The following is a 22,578-nucleotide window of genomic DNA, read 5'->3' on the forward strand; positions in this document are numbered from 1 at the left end:
TCTCCCCGAGGAAGTCTCCCCACTCTGGGTGAGGAGGGTGCGTGTCTGTGTGAGGTATACGTCTCTGGATTTTCCAATATTGCTGTATAAGAATGTCTGTATACATTTTTTTTTTTTAAGTAAGGAAAACAAATCCTTCATTGGCTCCCTGGTAGATTCAAATTCCCCAGCAGAGCTCACCGTGTGGGACCTGGACTCTGCCTTTCTGATTCCTCCCTCCTGCCACCCCCCAGCCATCCCCTCGTCCTCCTTCCATGCCTCTCACACTGGTTCTTCTGCCTGGAGAACCATGGCCCACAGTCCTTCACGCAGCAAATCCCTCCTTGATCTTCAATGCTCAGCTCAAACATCATCTCCCTAGAAGCCTCCCTGACACCCCGGGTTTCACTCATCTCTACTCACACATGTTCAATCCATATTAGTTGAAAGAAGTAGAAGTCAGTCCCCGCTGCCATGGTTTGCTTGCAAGCAAAATGAGGGATCCAGACAGGATCTTACAAACCCTTCCAGACTCCAAAATTCTGAGTTGATAATGATGAGCATATTTTAGGCAAGCAGTCACCAAACAGCTTGAGCTGTGATCACCTATTGCTTTCTGTCAATAGGTCCTTCTCCATGGGGTTCATCACTCTCTCCCACCCTGGGGAGGGGAAGAGTCATCTCCTCCCTCCTTAGCAGGTGGTCTATTAGGGGCACAGGACTCTGGGGAAACCAACAGTTGCTTCTCATCCCTGCATCCCTCAGCAGCACTGTGCTCACCTGAGTGATAGAGACCATTTGCTGATCCTGGTGGTGAACAGCAAGGGCTTACCTACCCACAGTCATCGTCTAGAGCTGCATTAGGGGCGAGGCACAGCTGAGCCCCTTCCTGCAGTGTTCATCTTTGAGGGGCACTAAAACATGATTGGAATAAATCAGAAATCTGGTGCCAGGAGAGCCAGGTTTCCATACACACATGCCTCCGTATGCTGTGTAACCACCAAATTCAGCCAGTCCTGCTGCCACTAAAGGCAAATGGACCTTTGAAGAGAAAGACAGAGCTTTGTAGGCTTGGATATTCTCTGTTGAGCCTTCTTTGAGACACCAATTCGTTTTACTCTGCAACTCAAATTCTGAAACCGAATAATGCATGACATCTCTCACCAGGAAGGATTTTATTTTCTCTCACCAGGAAGGATTTATTTTATTATCTAAACTAGACCTAAATCCCTTATTATACCTTCTAGTAAGTTGTCCAGTTTGGAAAAAAACCTTTTTTTCCCCTTCTTAAAAAAAATTATTTACTTATTTATTCATCTTTGGCTGCGTTGAGTCTTCGTTGCTTTGCGCGGGCTTTCTCTAGTTGTGGTGTGTGGGCTTCTCATTGTGGTGGCTTCTCTTGTTGAGGAGCACAGGCTCTAGGCGTGCAGGCTTCAGTAGTTGTGACACGCAGGCTCAGTAGTTGTGGCACACGGGCTTAGTTGCTCCGCGGCATGTGGGATCTTCCTGGACCAGGGCTCGGATCAGGGCTCGAACCCGTGTCCCCTGCATTGGTAGGTGGATTCTTAACCACTGTGCCACCAGGGAAGTCCCAAAAATACTTTTTTCAAACTTCAGAACAAACACCTAGCTCCAGTCTACGGAGCACAATGACGAGCCACCTAAGACCGGCACATCCTTCCCCTTAACTCATCCCGGAGGCCGTGTAAACCTGTGCTCAGGCTCTGGATTCAGGCTACAGTTTAAATCCTGACTTTACTACATGAAATCATAAGGAAGTTTACTTTAGCTCTGAGCCTGTTTTCTCATCTGTAAAATGGGGATAAAAACAGTATTCCTCTTAGGGCTATGAAAATTAAATGACATGCCTGTAGATGGCTAGCACAGTAGGCAGGTGCTCAACGAGTGACAGTTAACCAGCACTAACAGTAACCTTCGCTGTGATGAGAGGAAGGCACCCTCATGAGGACGAGGACACTCACTGTTACGGAGGCCAGTGGAGAAGTTAACTTGTCTGTGATTTCACAGATCTGCTCTTTAACAGGCTGCTCCTGCCGTGAGTCCACACTCTCAATCTAAGGGATTTGGAACCTAGTTGGCATTTTCACCACAAAGCCACATATATTAAGTCTCACCACACACAAATGCACTTCCTGCACACGAGGTTCTAGTATGCAAGACCCACCCATCCAATCCAAACTCTGGCTGAAATCCCTTCTAAATGTACTCATCTTTAGCTTCCTTTCACTCCTGTGCCTCCTGAGCTATAGCGCAAATGCATGCAGCTGTAACCAGAGGGCAATGGTTACACCCAGGACAAGGGCCCCAAAGCCCAGTCTTCCTCGTCAGACCTGCGGCTCTGCCTCCTGATGAAGGGCAGCAAGCACTTCTTAACCCACTTTGCTCGCTGAGGCTTCAGTCTGGGGACTGGAATCTCTAATTAGAATTTCCACGTTCATCAGGGGGCATCTTTATTTGTAGTAATAAAATGGGGACAGAGCATCACCTCCCAAGCCTGACAGGTGTATTGACAAATATTCCCTAAAGGCAGTAGAAATAGGTGATGGCAACTGAATCACAGACTGCACCCGAATGACAAAAGTTACGTTTAATTTACAATGTAATAAAGGTTACAGGTAAAAAGCTACACATAAAGCGTGAAAAGGCCTATTACACAAATGTACAAATCTCTGTACAAAGCTCACATCAATGTGTCCTACCTTCGTCTCCTATGTTTGTTAACCAGGTCTAGTCTTGGAGCTCTGGACAACGAGAGCTCTCAGTCAAGGGGGGGAAAGAGCCTCCAAATCAACATCTGAAGATGTCCTCTTCGAGATATCCGTTACTTCAAAGTAAAATCTTTTCCTTTTTAATTGAAATTGCTCTAACTGGTCATATCCTTTATATTGCCTTCATAACACACTTGAAAAGGAAAGTAATGCCTTAGAGAGTAGAGGACAGTACTCTGGAATCAAATGAGAAACTTCAGCAAGTAGAGTACTCAGGTTTGACAAGAAAAACAGGTAAAGTTCAAACAATACTGTAAGTTTAAAACTATCAACCTGTGTCTATGGCACTGGTCACAGATGAAGAAAAATCCAAATGTTCTCATTCTAACAGAAAGGACAAAAGAGAAAAGCCTAACTACTGGACCTCAAAACCACCGACCCAGGAAAACTTCTGAGTTGTTTTAAACCTTAGCTTAACTGAAGCATTCTAAACCCTCTTGTTAACCTGGAATCCGTGGCAACCCTTCTGCTACCTGGGACTTGCAGGATAGTAAATATAAATCAGGCTGCTAAACCCACAAAGCTGGCAATGCTACTGTCACCTCCACAGCTCTACATTCAACCTGAGGGCCTGGAGTCTCTCCCTGGGGTAAATAATTTTTTAAAAAGTGATCCTAGAAAGAGGGAGAAAAGAAAAAAGGAGATAATGGAAAGAGTGCAAAAGAGCCAGGGCAGTCTATTTAAAAGGATGTATGAAACATTTCTCTTCAATGAAAGTGTTCTGAAGACAGGTCTTTCTGGGATACTTCAACCCCACCCCCAGTTTTAATATTACATGGTTAGGACCCCAGGAGACATTCTGAAAGACGATACTGCACACATGGAAAGTTTTTCTCCCTAATTCATTAGCTCCCCCATCACCCTTCCACCCTGTTCCCACCCAATCCCACCCTCCTCCATTACCAAAAATATCAAATCAGTAAGGAAGGTGTGGGCTTCTTGCCCGGCCAAGCCTCTTTTGCATATTTTTTCTTCTTGGGTTCGTTGACAGCTTCAGGGTTATAGACGGCAGGGTTTGGTGCAGGGTTCATGGTCACTGCTGACGGCACAACGGGAGTCAAGTCCACGTCAGGAGCGAGGTTCGGGTATGGCATGGGCAAGCCACCGATGAGTGCTGTCCCGTGGATGCCATGCGGCTGGGAGCCGGCTTCACTGTGCGTGGGGGGCAGGCCCCCATAGAGTCCTCCACTGAATGCAAAGTTCTGCATGCGCCTGTTCCCTGATTCCTCCAGGCCCAGGGAGCCAGGGCCCTCCACCCGCTTCTTCTGTGGTTTATAGAGAAGACAAGAAGTGAGACACAAGAGTGCTGTTAGCCTGTTCTATTGCAGTCCTCGAAAAACTGGGGAAGGCCCCTAAACCTGTAACTTGTTTTGTTTCTTAAACAACCCATCTCACTGTCCTGAAATCTCAGGGTTTGAAGAGACCTTACAGTGGTCATGTAACATCACGGCTCCCGAACACTGCCCCACACAAAGTGGTCACCATCCTACATCAAACTGAGAAAAATGAGGCTAGTGTGTGAACTTTTCATAAAGTAAGATTTACCCAGTTTAAGTGACCATTCTTTACCCTAAGGTCATACTCCTCCCTCTTGTTTTCAATGTTAAAATGCCCTTTCAGGAATCAGAGGTGATAATAGATGGAGTAAGTATTTCCATTTTTCTTTTTTGGGGGGAAAATAAAAAGTTAGTATCTTCCTGTTGGGCACCTAATTTTTAAACATTAATCTGAGAGCAGAACAAATCTGTAGTGACTGAAAGCAGCTTACTGGTTGCCTGGGAGTGGGAGGAAACTGACAGCAAAGGGACACAGGGGAACTTTCTGGGGTGATGGAAATCTGTATTTTGATTATAGTGGTGGTTACCCAGGTGTATATATCTGTCAAAATTCAAATTATACTTTAAAGGCAACAGAAAATTCCAAAGGGTGAAGAAAAAAGAGAAAAGTGCCCAAGGGGAAATGTAACACAAATACTATGGAGTTGTATGGAAAAATTTCATCTTATACTTTTTCACACTGGACTAAAGTTCAATGAAAGATCCTCCCTCACCCCTCTACTCCTTTTGCATGAACTTGACACATTTTATCAATCTATTCTAATATATTCTAAAGATTTTTAAAAAAATAAAACTCCCTATAGCATCTCTGACCAGCATCTTCCAATCACATTTGAATACCTCTACTAATAGGGATCTACTTCCAGGGGCCACTTGCTCCCTTTTGGAGCCCTAGCTGGCAGGTGGTTCTCCACATGTTGAGCAATCAGAACACCTCTGTAACTTCCACCTCTTGGTTCTTCAACAGAGCTGCTCTTTAAACCTAATCCAATGTGGGCTGGCTTTCCTATCTGTGCCATCCCCATTCACAAAATAAAGATGTGGTAAAGGCCAGAGGTGCCATGCAGAAATGCAACAATGTCTCTTCTTTGCCTAATAGCTTACTTTGAGTCAAGAAGGGAAGGTTAAAGAAAGGTGGGTCTCTCTGCACCCTGCTGGGAGGTAAATTTACAGACCCACATCACACCATAATTTACATGCAGGATCAAGCTAGCTGGTCACCTGCAGCCTCTCTATGGCACTCCAGGATCCCTACACACAGATGGGGTAAATGGATTTCCACAGTATGAAAAATGGGAAAGGAGCAGAGAATGTTTTAAAATTAAGCACACACTTAACACGTACCTACATATAAAAGAGTGGGTTTTTAAACCAGACTATATGACATTTCAAATACTATCACAACATGCTTCCTACCTTGACTGGGACCACTGCAGTCTGCACCATGTTCCGGAAGCGACCAACTGAGGGATCCACATCCTCTGCAAAAAGACACGAGGGCAGGGTTAGTTCAGTAACCAGCTGGGAGGATTAAAGTTATAGGGCTCAATGCGAATAAAGCAATCACAGTCATTCATATTAAAACAGTAAAATACAGCTAACACTTCAAGTGTTTACTGGGTACTGTGTTAAATCCTCACAACAACCCTACGAGGTAAGTACCACTACAATAAACATTTAATAGATGAGAAAACAAACTCAGGCTTGGAGAAGGAAAGTGACCGGCCCAGTCACCTTGCTGGAGAGGAGCCAGGATATAAATCTAAGCAGCCAGAAACAGGCCTGTGCTCCGGACTATGCGCTACACCGGCTCCCCCAGGTTCTTTCCCATTCCACATACCTCCCTCTTTTGAGGGAAGACATCAATAATCTCATGTTAGTGATAAAAAGAGGTCACACACCACATACCTTGCTAACACCCGCTCATTAGCAAATAACAGAATTAGGATTCAGACCCAAGGCTTCTAGCTTAACTTCGCCTTTCAACCTGAACAACTGTATATAGGCATACCGTGTTTTATTGAGTTTCATTTTACTGTGCTTTGCAGATATTGTTTTTTTTTAAAAAAAAAACAACAAATTGAAGGTTGGTGGCAACCGTGCATTGTCAGACGATGGTTAGCATTTTTTAGCAATAAAGTATTTTGTAATTAAGGCATTGTAAAGAAACAAGTACACTGCTTTTGTAGACATAATGCTACTGCACACTTAACAGTTTACAATATAATGTAAACATAACTTTTATATGCACTGACAAACCAAACAAATATGTGTGACTAGCTTTGATATTCACTTTACTGAAGTGGTCTGGAACCAAACCCACAATTCCTCCAAGGTATGCCTGTACAATTAAGACTCACTAAAGGATCTGAAGCCCCTGTCCAGGCAGGGTGGGACCGCGGCTCCCTTTTCACAGCTTATACACACACTGTTGAACCCTACGAAGCTTCTAGCTTCATTTATTCACTGTGCCAGAAGAATGCACTAAGACCAAGTAAGGGACATGCTTGGAGTCAGTCAGTCTCTCATTTACTGGACATCAGGCCGGAAATAAAGAACAAGACACCGTCCTGCCTGTAAGGAGTTCACAGTTGTAAAGCCAGACAGGCTAGGATACAATGGAGGTGCTTGAAGAGTGGTGCAAAAATAGTTTTCTTGGAGCACAGAGGGGAGATTGGGCTGGATCACCTAGAATGAACAGTTTTCTCACTGAAGACTGAGTGTGGGGAAACAGGCAAGCATAGACTTATTATCATTACTAGAAACACTACTCGAGGGCCCTTTTATCTTAATGCAGTGGCAGGAAAGGAGCTGCTTCCCTAATAGATGTTGTTCACCTTATTTTAATGTGTTGAGGGCACTTGCTATTTAAGAAACACTCTTGTGAGTCCCTTTGGAATACAAAGATTCCTTTTTTAACTTGAATAATTAGTCCCTGGTTTATTTGTTTTAAGTCTGGCTTTTCACATATTAGGGTGCCTCTAAGGAACATACCCTGGAATTATTTTCACAAACAATCGATGTTCAATGAATGAATAGCTTCTATATGGAAGAAGAAAGAGGAAAAGATATCCAGGCTCATCAGGAAGGAGAGGTCTCTAAAAAAGGCACCCTTATCTTCTCTCTCATTACCGTAACAGCCCTGCTCCAATCATCCCTTCAGGAAAGCTAAATCAAGTGCAAGAGCAACTGGAGCCCAAGAGGCATGGCTAACGGGGTATGTGGCCCACAAACACAAGAGGCCTGCGGAAGTGGGGGCTAAGCCATCTGGGGGACCCTGTCCTGTGCTGGCTGAATGGTGCTCAGGCCTCTCACCCTCTCCTCATTCTCTAGCCATTCGACTCCTAGAGAGGGGGTCTGCCCATTGCAGGAAATCTCTGCTCCTGGAAGATCTACCGAGAAGTTTCTTGCTAAGTCTACTTCTAGTATAGGAAAGTCTGCATAGGTAAAGGCAAAAGGGGTGGCGGATGATGATGAGGACAATGGCTAACACTTACCAAGGGCTACTGAGTGCCAAGCACAGATATGAGGTATTTTCACATATATTAATCATTTAATCTCCCCACCAATCCTGAGACCAGTAGTCATGTCACTGGCCAGGGTCAAAGAGCTACTAAGCGGAGAGGTGGATTTCATACCTAGGCCCTCTGATCAGAGCCCACGCTCTTAAACACTATGCCATACTCTGTCTGAACATACTGCCTTAATAAAGCTGCAGGACAATAATTTTCTTTTTTTTCCTTTTTCTTTTTTTTGGGCATGCCGTGCGGTATGTGAGATCTTCGTTCCCCAACCAGGGAGTGCAGAGTTTTAATCACTGAATCGCCAGGAAGTCCCACAATAATTTTCAAGGAGAAAAACAGAACATATCAGACCCCGAGTCCTGAAAGAGACTTAACAAATTATCTAGTTCAGTGATTCCCAAACTGTTGGCTGTTCATCAGTACAAACAGGAGCTTATTAAAACTACAAATGTCTAGGTCCAACCCCTAGAAACTCTTATCTGGCACTCAGAAATAAACTTCCCAGATTAGTCATCCAGCTTCTGCCCAAACATTTCCCTTGGGCATTCAGTACCTTGAGAAGTAATTCATTCCACTTCACACATCATCAAAAAGTGAACAAAAGTCACTAGAATGAATGCCCAATCTCTTTCACAGGAATTCTTTTAATTCTTCTTCTAAATATAAGAAGGATTTGTTGTTGCTTTTCATGCTGAGCCAAATATTTGCTACTCACAGGCTCTGGTTTCGCCTCTCCGTCCTCCCGAAGGTCAGCCTTGCAAACATCCACCTCAGGGTGCCTCCCTCCAATCTACTCTCCCTCATGTACAGCTCCCAGCATTTAGGGACCACTTTCCATAGCTGGGAGTCTCCTTCCCTCAAGACTACATAACACATTTAGTACTTAAGGCCATGCTTGCATTTAGTAACACATTTGGGTGAGTTCTGCTCAGAACACAGGCCACCGGGTTACTGTCCCCCATTATTCTATTAATGCAATTTTAAACTGTACTTGATTAGTTTCCATATCCCCCTGATGACTCAGACTGCATTTTTAACTAACTAAAATCCTTATACCTTTTTTTTAACATGAGCTGTCACTGGAGCAGATTTTCTCCATTTAAATAATTGACATTCTGAAACTAAATGCAGGACTTGAAAGTTATTCTCACTGCATTTCAATTTGGGATATAAAAGCAACTTGTTAGTCTGGGATCCTTGTTTCCATCCATGAAGGTTTATTTTCAAACAAGATTTTTGGAATCCCAATTCCATCTTCACTGTATAAACTGCACCTCCTAGCTCCATGCCATCCACCTCCCAGAGTACTTGAGATATAACATGAGCCCAATAAACGAATGGTGAATGATGGAACAAATGGGTAAACTCAATGGCCTTCCCAGAAACTGATGCTCTCATCTTGCTGACGTTTCCATACAAACTATCTATAAATTAGGACCTTACAGAGGCAAGTCTTCAATGCGATTAATAGTAGCAGAAAGTTCTCCAATCTTAGAGTTACCAATCATACATGGAACCCCATGACAATAGTGTCTGCTCTGACCTATACTTAAGCTCCACTATACCTGGATCAGCAAAGGAGAATTACAGCCTTCCTTCATCTACTTCTTTCACACTGCAACTGGATAATGCTTGAGTTTCAGGGCACTCCATCAATGTACAGGCATACCTTGTTTTACTGCACTTCACATATACTGAGTTTTTTATAAGTTGAAGGTTTGTGGAAACCCTGCATCAAGCAAGTCTATCAGTGCCATTTTCCCAACAGCATTCACTCACTTCGTGTCTCTGTGTTACATTTCTGTAATTCTCACAATATTTAAAACTTTTCCATTTTTACTATAGTTGTAACAGTGCTCTGTGATCAGCAATCTTTGTTGTTACTATTGCAAAAAGATTACAACTCAATGAAGGCTCAGACTAGCATGGTTAGCATCTTTTAGCAATAAAGTATTTTTTAATTAAGGTACGTACATTGTCTTTTTTAGACATAATGCTATTGCACACTTAACAGACTGAAGTTGTGTAAACGTAACTTTTACATGTACTGGGAAACTAAAAAATTCATGTGACTTGCCTTATTGCAATGCTTGAACTGAACCCAAAATATCTCCAAGGTATGCCTGTTCTGTACAAAAATATCTCCCCTCAACATAGCACCTGTTATCCTAAACCTTGTACAGAAACATTACAACTGACCTACAGGCTGTGTACACTACTCTCTGACATCACAGCTTTTTCATCAGAAAAAACTAGGAAGATACCTCACCTGGGTTGATGATCTCATCATCCTCACTAAAGGTCACCCGTGAGTTCTTCCTCTTCCTCTTTGGTCTCTGAATGTCCAGATTCCCCTCCTCAATGGTGAGAGTGGAAATCCGCTTGTTGTGGGCAGTGTTGAACTCCGTCAGGTTCTGGGACAGGGTTCACACAGGAAAGACAGGAATAAGTACACAAGGAATTTGAAGGAGAATATTACCAAATAAAGGGCAGGAAGATATTAGGAGCTAACCTTGACCTCTCCACACAGATGAGATTCTTTTCTGCATTCAGAAAAGATTCATTACCGTCCCTAGACAGCTAATACCAGCAAGCCTCAATTTGACAGAATGTGGAACATCTTCATTGACTAATGCGGCAGTGATATTCAAAAGGGAGTGAAGGACCTTGAGATGAAGACAGGTCATCTGTGCAAAAACCCTTGAGTTGAGGTTTTGGGTTTTTCTGAATAAAGTTTATCATGTCTTCATGCTGAGAATTAAAAGAATACAACTGGGAAGAAATCCAAGAATTGTTTTTAAGTAACAGAGACGAGAAAGGACAACTGACAGCTTCTTTCCCAGTAGCTCTCTCCTTTAAAACTTGTAAGGACGTTACCAGTGCACTGAACATCTGGCATTAATGTTTTGTCACTCCCCATCCCTTCATCTGGCCCCATTTCTACTCATAACTATCTATCCATCTCAGTGATTAACTTGGCCTCATCACTGCTGCCTGCCTCTTCCCAATCACCTGGACTTATTCCAATCTGTACTGCAGTTTGAGACATCCCAAATGTCTTGAGAACAAGGACCCAGAGATGACCTAACATACTGAACTAAAAGACAGGAAGGCATGGAAGCAGCCTGGAAGAGAATGTGCAAGAGTGACTGCCAACCAGGTCCCTGGCTATCAGGCTACTTCTTTAGAACAAAATAACTTCTAAGTTGTAAGACTGCTACTGTGCTTTTCTTCCTAAGGGCTGGGAAACTGTCTCGGTATACAAGAATAGTAAATGCATGTGGGTGGTTAAGGACAGGCTGGCGTTTGATCTACCTGGATAGACCAGCCACACCAATGCAGTGATAGACACGTGAAGACAAAAGCTACATCACAAACTACTGGGGTCAGCTCTAGAAAAGAAAACCTTAGCACATTAAAATTAAATCTTGTAAAATTCATGGCCTTCAGGGCAGCCAGGCCCAGAGCAAAAGTAATCAAGTTCTACTCAGAAGATTCTTGGGCTGACTGGACAATATCAAAAACAGCTACATAAATGAATGAAAGCTTCAATCTCTGTGAGCTAGTGTTGTTCAAACAAACTTTCTGGATGATAGAAATGTTTTCTATCAGTGCTATTCAATATGGTTAGTCACTAGCCAAATGTGATTACTGAGAACTTGGAATGTGGTTAGTGGCTACTGCATTGGACAGTGCAGCTCTAGAGAAATGTAACTCCCAGCCTTGGCTTCTAATATCCACTGAAAGTGCACTAGACAACCATAAAGGTCTACTGGCAGGAGACCCAGTCTCCTAGTTAGCCCTGGTTATACATAACCAAACCCACACAATGCAGCTCTCCAAGGGCCACACCACACTGCCAAAGTGGCAAAGGCTTATCACTGGGCTCAAGAAAACCTCCAGTTGCTAAGTCACTGGCATTTCAAACTACACAGAACAGCTACACACTGCAAAAGCCAGCGTCCCAAAAGACATAACAATGACATAGACAATGGAATTACATCAAGCTCTGTTTCTTCCTCTGGAAGCCCCAGTAAGCCCTTGAGTTCATCATCCTCTCCACCCATCTTCTCATCTCCTTTCACAGCCGATGGCAATGTCTGAGGCTTCTCACGCAGAGTGTATGCCCTTGTGGATGCACCAAATGAGACCGTGGAATCGATGGGAATTTGCTGAGGCTTGTGAGGCTCCAACCGAATGTGACCCAAGAAAGTGCCGTGTGCTGGGAATAACCAAATCAGAAATGTAAGAGAGGAAAACAAACAAACAAACAAACAAACCTGAGTTGTAGAAGGGAGAGTAGCTCCTGCCAGCACATCAGTTTTGCTTTTTAAAATGGAAATGGCACTGGGTCCACTTTGCATCCCTTGTCATGGGTCACAATGAAAAGGAAACTCCTTCACTGAATCTTGAATCTCTTCAGTGGATTTCTTACACATCTTCAGACCTGCTGTTACCCCACATAACAAATACCACTGCTTGCTCTCTGCTGCCAGACAGGCTTGGCTCCATTCTGGGTCCAGCAGGAATGGTTCCAACCCAGCAATAGGCATGCCCGCTAAGGCAGGAGACAGGAATTGCTATGGTCTGACCTCTCCAGCCCCAAGTCTAAGGAACATAGAAATTGCTGGCCTGGTGGCAGTTATGTTTGGGGTTTCCCCAGGATAAGAAATGAGGTTGGCTGAAACAGGTGCAATATCAATGGCAAGGCAAGCCAAAATCCTACTGGAGAGTCTGGATATCTTTCCATGTCTGCATTCTGCATATTATGAAATGGAGAGAAAAGATGAGATAAATTTGCAAGTAAGTACTTATGAGACAATGCTCTCCAAAACCATTATATAAGCATACTGGGGTGATGTGTGCGTGTGTATGGGGAGCGGGGAAAGGAGTAAAACACGATCAACCCAGGAAGCAGATCCTTTACATTTCAAGCTGTAATTATACATAGGCAAAAATGAACAAATTTCAAGGCCCCATGCAGTCAAGTCTCAACTGCATTTCTGGGATTATCTTTGCCAAACCTGAAAAATCTTATTAGTTGGAGTATGCTCATAGAATTAAAATTGATATTATTAATATCACAGCAAAATGTAGCTGGGATAAAGAGGCCATTATAAAAAATTAACTTTTGGTCAAAACAAGTTTTGTTTTTTTTTTAATGTCCTACTGTACTACAACTCTACTACATTAATGGAGCTAATCACAGCTTCTGCTTAAATTGGACCACAATCTATCATGGGCCTATAAACACATTCCTTAGTTCCTGGATGCTTTTTCTGTTCTCTGTATATACTTATTGCTCTCTCCAGGAAAGTGCTCCCCAAAACCCTCTTCTCTCTCCAGTCATCAATTATTCCAGTAAAATAGGAAATATCACAGGAATGGAGAACAACTAATTTAAAAACCAAACATAAACTTCCTTGATAAGCAACAAAACACAATTTCAAAACTGAAGAACCCAAAGAGCATTTTCACACTGCCCAAAAGACAATGTGTGAAATAGGATGGGATATGAGTTACTTACTACTGTTGAGATCTATTAGGAAAACTCTCTTCAGATGCTTATGGTAGACCAAGGCAGCGTGGACCCGAGAGCAAGACTGGTGGTCAATGGTAAAGTCACACAAATCAGGGTTTCTCCCAAATAAGTAATACTTCTTCTCATCAATGATCAGTTTCTAAATAAATTAAATTAAATATTACTTAAAGCTTGTTTCAACAGGGTTTAGCAAAAATTCTTCCAATAAACTAAGTAGAGCATCTTAAGATAAAATTCCTTGTCAAAGGAAATATTTATATTTACTATTATTCTTCAAGATAAAGAGCTCAGAATAATTTACGAACATTGGGGGATGGATGGCAATTAATCTCCCCAAATGTAGTGGTCAAATGTTTAGTGTTGATATGAAAAGAACTTTCCTAATCGTATTAGATGTAAATGGCATGCAAGAGTGGTTGTCTTCTGACCATTGGAAATTTAAGATTTCACTGAATCTTAATTTTAGGTCAAGCAGGAAACACAAAGCATGCCTATAAAGTAATAAGACCGCTTTTCAGAAAAATATATATTCAAATGAAGATTATCAATTGGTTCAAAAAGGAAGGGGATAGAAACACCTATCTATATTCTAATCATGCTGCCAGAGACCCAGAGTATTTCTGGAACCCTCTTTAGAAACTAGAATTACATTAGACATCATTGTATGAGCCTCTAAATCTAACTTTATTGTCCCATTTCATTTTGCCCACAAAAAAGCATTACTCAAAGTTAACTCTAAATGAGTATTTGCTGTGTCCAAATACGGAACAACCTCACAGGGCAAAGATTTTCCAGGTTTGGGGGTTAGGGGATGTAGGGATTAAACATTTATTGAAGAACTATTATTGCTAGGCATTTTTAAGTATTATGTCATCTAATCCTCAAAACAACTCTGTGAACCAAGTATCACCTTTACTGTTAAACATAAGAAAATAGATTCAGAGAGATGAAGCCACGTATCCAAGGCAGTCCAGCTGGTTAAGTAGCAGATCTGGGGTTTAAACTCAGGTGTGAAATGACCTGCAATGCTAACATTCTAAACAACAGTGCCATGGGTCTGAAACAATTCTGAGAAGAGCTCCAAAATGTTTCTAGCCACTGCTGTGGTACTGGAAAAAACAAAACTGTATAAGGCCCCAATATAATAGCAGAAAAGAGGATTTCGCAGACCAGCAATCTATTATTTTAAAAATTGTAGGGGCTGACACAGTATTGTTAACTTTTCTTTTGCCATATGAGAACTATTTTTTTAATTGTCACCAATCAGTATTATAATCATTTTATGAAAGATAGGTCATTTTAACAAACAAGTAAGAAGAGGGATAAAGGACCACTCTTCGTGCTGAATTTATGAAAAACTCACTACACTGTCTTTATTTTTCTTTTAGCCCATGATCAGTAAAGCCTTTGCCACAGACTGGTTGTAGACTGGGCCATCATAGATGAAGGACTCTGGATAAATTTTCGCTAACACTGCTTTCAGTTCTTAAAGTCTACAATATGAGTACTTGAAGAATAACCCTCATTCATATACATTATGTTGTTCCTTTAAGTTTTGGGGGTTTTCTTTGGCTGTGCCACGCGGCTTGCAGGGATTTCAGTTCCCCCACCAAGGACTGAACCAGTGCCCTCGGCAGTGAAAGTGCCGAGTCCTAACCACTGGACCGCCAGGGAATTCCCTGTTTTTCCTTTAAACACAAGGTCTCACTAAGCTCTAGTTCACATTTCACACTATGCTCCTTCTAAAATCCCTGAGAGAAGACAACACAAAGTTGAGTAGGGAAGTATAGTCAAACTAGGATGTACCAGGCTAGGAATCAAGAGGCTTATATTTCATTCCTGGCTATGTCATTGAATCCACAGTGGGCTACAATTCTCCCCTATGCTTTATGTAGCTGGTTCTGGTTCTTACAAAAGCAGAAATACACCTCACGTACTAATAACAGTTAACAACTGCTGAGTACTTATGTGCCTATGTGCTATGAGTTTTATGCTATGAGTTTTATGCTATGTCATTTCATCCTCACAACCACTCTGTGAAGTAGGCAGGCACTATTATTCCTATTTTTATAGATAGGAAAAGTAAGGCACAAAGAAATTAATTAATATATGCAAGTTCACACAGCTAGATATTTATAAACTGGATTAGAAATTTCAGGTTTGTCTGACTTCAGAGTCTAAGCTTTTTAAACCACTACATTATATATTTTCTTCACTCTTCCTGCGTCAAAAAATCCACCATATGGCAAAAAACATTTTAAGGAATGAACAAGTACTATGGGTCACACTCTTAATTGTTTTTTAAACAATCACTTACCCAGTTCCTTTCCAGCTTAGCCTTTAAGGCTCAAAATAGGTATGGGGGTCACCTCTGGGAAACCCTGTCCAACAGTGCCCACCTGCTGCTGGCAGAGCTTGTCCCAGGCCCCTAGTGCTAGGGAGCACCAATATTCAACAACAGCCTGACAGCTCAGTCACACAAGCATCCCCATGTCTGCTCAGACCCAAGTATTAAGATTTGGGTTAAAAATAAGACAATGCTTCAGAATTGAGAGAGCCCTGAAATTTCAGCATCTTATTCTCTCTAGATAATATCTATGCAGGTTGAATCTCACTGCATTTCTCATTCATATTTATGTGCACATAGATTATGTCCTCATAAGCTTAAATTTGCTAACCAAAGTGTTCACAGGCTAGACTTAAAGAAACAGATCACCAGCACTTGGGCTCTAATATAAAATTGACCACATTTCTATGATTCTAAGCTGCCAGTACCAGCGATTTAGGTGTTTAGAGGGGAAAAAAAAGAAAGGGCCTCCAAATTAAATATATACATTCACTATTAAAGGCATCTCAATTATAGAAATGTGAAAATGTAGGGGAAAAAAAAGTATGCCTCAGAAGCAAGAAAATGTGTGAATTCTTAGACAATATGCTTCTTCTGTCCAAGTGAATGAAATAATGCATTGGTCTTTCAATAGCCACTAAGCCACAATTTCTTAACTAGCTATGGCTAGTACCATTATTCAGTTGTGCCTCTGAGTTATAACTCAGAGTGTATCTTTACACACTGGGCTTAAAAGACTCATGGCTTTTGTTTTAATATTGCACTTCTTAAACCCAGCTATCACAACACATCACAAGCCTCTGACATAGGCTAGGACATAGATAGCTCGGTTAGTATCAAGTGCTGCCTAAATCCTTAAAAAATAAGCACATCTCGTGTCTATTCCTCTCGGAAACAATACAGTGATGTCTAAGTATTGTAACATGACAGTTCTGTGGCAACTCAGCACACCTAAGAGCACTGAAAGAGAACATTATCACTTAATGGAAACCAGTAATTAGAAGGATGTTTGACAAGTCAGAGTGCTTTGAAAGTATAAATTATTTCGCAGAGGAATATGACATTATCATTAAAGCTAGCCCTCCTTGTCTGTTTCTTCCTGTAGTAAACTAAAGATTTACTAAATTCTGGTTATATATAAAAAAAGACTCCTATATGTCTATTTAGCAACAATATTTTATATGTGTGGAACAGTCTACAGTGTAACAAAACAAAACAAAACAAAAAATATTTTAGCTAACTTATTCCCTTGAATAATCTTGGTACTCTGTAATCTTTAAGACAGAAGAACACATGACAAAGGGGCTCTAAGTGACTGGCTCAGGGCTTGATGAATTAATAAGAGAATTCATTACAACTCATGCCTTAATACTTTGCAAAATACGTGGGTATCTCTACAACATCCTGAAAGTGAAAACACTGTATTTATAGAACATCCTGCAGGAGACCTCAAAGATAGCTTTTCATTATGGAGTGCAATGTTTTTACTATATATACCAAAGAAAAATAACTGCACTCAATAATAGGGCCTTGAACTTAAATTCTATCTGAGCAAGCAAACATAAAATTGGTTGAAGACACAGAGACTCACAACTCCACAGTCAGAGTGGGCTTAATCTCCATCTCTTGGTAAATAAATGGTAACATAAGGATTTAAAAAAAGTACACAACCTAACAGCTAATCAAAATTCATGTTCTCTTGAAGTTCTATGTGGTTTTCATTCTAGAGACTTGTAGAAAAGCTGGAATTCTGCTCAACTTGTCCTTTATAGTACTTATTTCAATTATAATCATGCAAATTTTTGTTTGATTCTGTTGTTCCCATCAGATGATTCCTTTGAGGACAGGAACCACATTTGTTCTGTTCACTGCTATAGTCCTATGCCGAGCACAATGACTGGCACATAATAAGTACTCAGTAAATGTTTTGAATGAATGAATGAATTTTGTCACCATTTCCATTCTCTTTTTTGAGCAAGTATCGTAGTTTACTATCTTCTTTGAAGAGTTTTGGCTTGAATCTCATAAAAGCAACTTAAAAGTTAAATTCAATCTACATCATTCACTTTCTTCTTCAATTACTACAGATCTTGCACCTTCCATACAACTCCACATACTCAGAGAGAAGGAATTCACCAAGTTATAGGGCATCCAGTTTGACTGAGGCCTACAAGGCCATGATCTACTAAAACCCTTCATTTGGAAGGTGAGAGGAGTCACAAAAAACTGAGTGTCTGTGGAGATACATGGTTTTAATGTGTTATATCACCATGTGCTTTTAATAGAAAAAAAAATCAGGATGAACGAAAGTAGCATTTCTGTAAAACAAAGCACAGGAGAGGAGGTGGAAAAGTGAGTCACTGGCAAAAATCTTTAGTGTGGTGGGAAAAAAAGGGAAGACATGTACTTCCATACCTCAATTAGCTTGTCTCCTTTGACTACATCCAGATGTAAACCAGGAGGGGGTTTACCTGCCCTGAAAAATAAGTGTGAAAAAACATTTTCAGGATGAATTTGTAGATGCTATTTACAATCATTATCCCATTCAACACTGTAGCTCTCTTACTAGCCTATAATTAGTTCACGTTCAAGCAGAAATGCCATCTACTTCACTGTTATTATAGCTCCTTTCTACATTTGACACTTACTTCCCCAGTGATTCAACTGCTCTGAAACATATTTTAGTGGATCTGTATTTAGAGCAGCACCAAAGAAACCCATATTTTAGCACTGGATTATCCACCTTGGAGAGAAAGCAGCACAAAGACTGCAAGTACTATAGCTGGGGTTGTCTGGTCACTTGGAGTCTGAGTCTAAGATTTGCCACTACCATTAATTAATACCATATAAAGGCAGAATAAATCAGTTGGTGTCTGGGGCTGATCAAGACTAGACTCATCACAGAATAAGCAGAGGGTACTGTCCTGAGCTCTGAGTCCAAATCAGAGAAGTGTAATTAGGGAGCTAAGGCAATCCAAAACTATGCCCATGAAACCAGGTACCAATAAATACAAGACATATTTGTTAACCTTGAACAGGTCATTCTACAATGGCATGGGTAAGGGAACTTTTCTCTACACTCCTGTAACCACACCATCCAAGGGAGATACATGTATGTCAAAGCACCTAACACAGTGCCCGGTGCCTAACAGACGCTGAGGAAATGGTAGGTGATCTTATACAGCCTCTTCTAACTATAAGTTTACTGTCCTGGCCCAACTTCTGAAATCAATGCAGCAAGGAACCAAAATGGACACAGAATTTGTAGACTGAAGCAACTGGGTGTTACAAAAGTGCAGAGGGACCCAGAAAATAGCCACACATTCACTTGCTTCCTGTGTTTGCTCCTTTGAAGTTTGAAGGATGAACAATCTTGCCAGAGTCCCTACATATGCACACACAAAAATGCACCTGTTTACATCTAACTTAAGATGCAACACAGTCATCTCACAATCCTGACCCAACTCCTCTATGGAGGTTGTCAGTAAGACAAGTGCATTGGACAAAAGCCCATTTTGTCTGGAAAACAGGGAAAGCCAAGTTATGTCTAAAACATGCTTTCTGAACTCCTACTACGTGCCAGGCTCAGGCCTAGGAACTCGGAATATAAAGATGCGTTAGGCAGCCCTTGCCTTTGAGGATCTCTATATAACGGGGGCCAGAGAGTAACACAAACAATACACTGTGATGAGCAGAAATAGCCCCAACTCGGATGGGTCTCCTTGCAAGGCAATTCATACGTATTCATCGTGTACTCTACTCAAAGACTAAAATTATTCCATTATTCCCAAGAACTTGCGAAAGGAGGAAAGGGGTTCATCCTAACAAGCAATGATGCCCTCTGCTGCCCGGCTTCGCGCTGGTCGCTGAGGCGAGCTTGGGGGTAGGTCAGAGCCGTTCCTGCCCTCAGGGAGCTCCCAGTCTGCGAGAGACAGGCAAGTGCCGCACCCAGGCTGCATCAACAACCGCGGGATGCGGGGCTCTGAGCGGGGCGCCGGGGCCGGGAAGCTAGCTCGTGCGCGCTCGGGACAGAGAGCAGGGGGGCAGATACGATGCTCCACAAGAGCACCAGACAGGAGTTGGGGTAAGTTCGGGGTCAAGGCCCCGAAGCGCCCGGCAACCAGCTGATTGCCCGAGGGGCTGCCTAAGCGAGCGCCTCAGAGCCCCCAACTCTGGGTTTCCCCAGTTCCTGGGCCCGGGCTCCGGGTTCCCGGTTCCTCCACACGCCGCCCGGCCCTACAGACAGTTCTCCCTCAGTCAGTCCCAGGATCCTTGGGCCGCTCGGCTCGCTGCGAGAAACGAGCCGCCCGGCCAGCCCTGGCCAGCGTAGGCTAGGCCACTCCAGCGCTGGTCGCCCCGCCACTCACCAGGTCGGGCAGTCAAACAGCGGGAGGCTAGAGCCGGAGTTCGCGGCTGCTGCCATCTTGCTTCTCCCCCTCCCATTTGGCGGGCCTGAAGCACGCCGGGAAACTGGAAGACCCAGAGGAGAGAGGCGGCTTCCCAGCAGCCTGTGCGTATGCGCGCGCGCGCCCACCCACGGACGCATGAACGCGCAGACGCACAGGGCGCTTCTAGTAGCGGGGGGAAACTGGGATCGGGTTTTGAGGTCTTTTTCAGTGCTTGATAGTTCGCTATTTACGGAGGTCAGGGTTTTCCTTGGCTGGGAGTTGTTTGAGGAAAATGGGCTCGTAAGGAGGGGTTCGGTTTCCCTCTACGTTCTTTTTGCAAACACGCTCCCAGGCTCTAAAATGTTGCGACTCCACCCTTGCCCTGGGCCTGCCCCTTCAGCCTTTCGACCCCCAGTCTGGAGAGAAGCTAGAGGGTAGAGCTCAGAGATTGGAAAAACTCCAACTTTTCTGTTTCTCTTCTTCCGGTCCTTCTGCGTAGAGCTGCATGCACCGTACTCCCTTCCCCATTGTAACCCAAATCCGGCACTTGAGAGCTTCTGTAGTTTATCTGGGAAGCTACCTTTGGGGGTCATCTAAACTCTGGACAAACAGGAGCCAGGGACGGATCCAACCAGATGGCAGGCGTCCAGATCTTCAGTGTGCATGAATGAAATGGTTAATCAAGTTGAGGCCCCTTTGGATTTTAAAACTTTGGTCATAGTGACTAGATAGTGTAAGGAAGAATTAGGATTCAGGCCTGCTTTAGGCCAACAGCTGGGTGAAAGTGACCAGCAGCAGGTCCTCTGGTTGTAATGGCTTATGTCTGTTGAGTGCTTACTTATCTGGGCAAGTATATAGTTTCTATGAATCATCTCATTTAATTCTCACAACTCTCTTGAAATAGGTATTATGATTCCTGAGGGGTGGGTCAGAGAGATTGAGCTACCCAGCCTCACCCTAGAACAAGTGGTGAGTGGGATTCAAATCTAAATCAGTGTGATGCCAAAGGCCATGCTCTTTAATCATCGCTGTCACATTTTGATGTTGGTGTGATCATATTAGCATGCAACTAAAGCCCAACACTTTTTCACTTTTGTAGAAAACATGGGAGGATTATCTGACCTTTTTTTTTCTTTCTTTCTTTTAAGGAAACCGAATGCAAAATTATTGTTCACCCATAAAGAGGCACTGACTGCACAGCAAGTTATCTCGTTCTATGGTGGAGTTATTTCTTTTCTTGATTGCTTGCCACTGTTCCTCTAGATTTTAAATCGAACATCAGCCTGTTCAAAAGAGTTTGCCCTTGGTGACATCTCTAGGCATCAAGATTTAGCTGCAGCATAGTATTAACTTAGAATTTAAAATTATCAACTCTTAGGCAGGAGGATCACATTTTCTCCTGGTCTTCAAATGCCCAGTGAACTCATCCAGCAAGGATGTTAACTGATCAGATCACTTTTTTTTTTTTGGCTGTGCCTCGGGGCTTGCAAATCTTTGTTCCCGGACCAGTGATTGAACCCAGCCCTCGGCAGTGAAAGCACCGAGTCCTAACCACTGGACTGTCAGGGAATTCCCTCAGATCACTTATCCCACAAACTGGTTAATATCCTACTTTCCAGCTTTGTGATTCCAAAAATAGACTAGGCTGATAGCTCTAAACTTGGTTTCAGGAAACCAGGCTATAGCTTCCTCCTTTGAGCACAAGGACTTGATTCTTAAGAAAGAATTAAATAGTTTCAAGTGTTTTGAGTGTAACAGAAAGGAGCAAGGTGCTTGTATCTACAGAGATTGTGTGGGCCTTTAAGGTCCCATGCCCTTTCCAGGCATGAAGAGGTATTGAAGCCATGTCTAACTATCAGGGACCTAATACCATCTTATGTCAGCTTTGCCTTTCAATTTCTCAGCTTCTGTGGGTGGTCTATTATTTATCCCTTATAATGCTGAATGTACACCCAAGAAACCTAAGCTATATTCTTACCCTTATAATTTTTTATTCCTTGGCCATGTTCCCTGTTTCCAGCATAGCTGATATTCACACTGACCTCTGATGTAATGGCACCTTACACTTTCCTGGGCCTTATAAAGCAAAATGCTCTTTGGGCACCAATGATGTCAATAGAGATCAGCAAACTGGAGGACAGCAGTCTAGGACATCAACCTTTTGAAATGTAAAGACTGATGGGCTAGCTGCCTTTGGATTTTGGTATCTCAAGAAAGACATTAATTTCTTAGACTTTGAGACTTCCTTAGAATAGAATCTAAAGACATAAGGAGCATATTGATATCAAAAAACTTCTTAGAACATCTTTTATGTATGAGTGATCAAATGGAGACACTGAAAAAATTGTGTGTTTGTGTAGAGATGGTACAGCAGGAGACTTCATTTAGCAGGGTGGTGAATGAAAAGTTTACAAGGTGCCAACAAAAGAATATTCATGAAAACTGAAGAGAAATTGCCATTACTCCACATTGTTAAAGCTTCATGAAAGACGTGGTGAGCAGGATAGTTTGTATCAGTGATGAATGGAGACAGTGTATAGTGTCTAAAGGTGTGGTTTTGAAGTCTGTGTGCTTGAGATCAAATCCTGGCTCCACTGCTCCTGAACTGTGTGCCCTTGGCCAGGTCGCTTACTTACTATGCCTCGGTTTCCTAATCCATAAAAAGAGGACGA

General features: G+C 42.5%; 1 protein-coding gene and 1 non-coding gene across 4 annotated transcripts; both read right to left on the reverse strand.

Annotated features, from left to right (window-relative positions):
- Positions 1-2,572: 2,572 nt before the first annotated feature.
- Positions 2,573-19,970, reverse strand: PPP1R8 (protein phosphatase 1 regulatory subunit 8). Of its 3 annotated transcripts, XM_060140877.1 has the most exons (7): positions 19,886-19,970; positions 17,934-17,994; positions 13,157-13,310; positions 11,631-11,851; positions 9,899-10,043; positions 5,522-5,586; positions 2,573-4,033 (listed from the first exon to the last, which is right to left on the reverse strand). In XM_060140877.1, the coding sequence occupies exons 1-7, from the start codon at positions 19,939-19,941 to the stop codon at positions 3,680-3,682; spliced, it is 1,056 nt and encodes a 351-aa protein (XP_059996860.1). In that variant the 5' UTR covers positions 19,942-19,970; the 3' UTR covers positions 2,573-3,679. The 3 variants fall into 3 exon arrangements, with proteins under 3 accessions (XP_059996860.1, XP_059996861.1, XP_059996862.1); XM_060140878.1 differs by lacking the exons at positions 11,631-11,851; positions 17,934-17,994 and adding an exon at positions 11,910-12,388 and having other exon boundaries at positions 19,886-19,969; XM_060140879.1 differs by lacking the exons at positions 11,631-11,851; positions 13,157-13,310; positions 17,934-17,994; positions 19,886-19,970 and adding an exon at positions 10,142-11,577.
- Positions 16,200-16,364, reverse strand: LOC132516606 (small Cajal body-specific RNA 1). The gene has a single exon (XR_009539425.1). It is a non-coding gene; the product is annotated as a small Cajal body-specific RNA 1 (non-coding RNA).
- Positions 19,971-22,578: the final 2,608 nt, after the last annotated feature.

The sequence above is a fragment of the Lagenorhynchus albirostris genome, chromosome 2, assembly GCF_949774975.1.
Source record: "Lagenorhynchus albirostris chromosome 2, mLagAlb1.1, whole genome shotgun sequence".
Taxonomy (NCBI): domain Eukaryota; kingdom Metazoa; phylum Chordata; class Mammalia; order Artiodactyla; family Delphinidae; genus Lagenorhynchus; species Lagenorhynchus albirostris.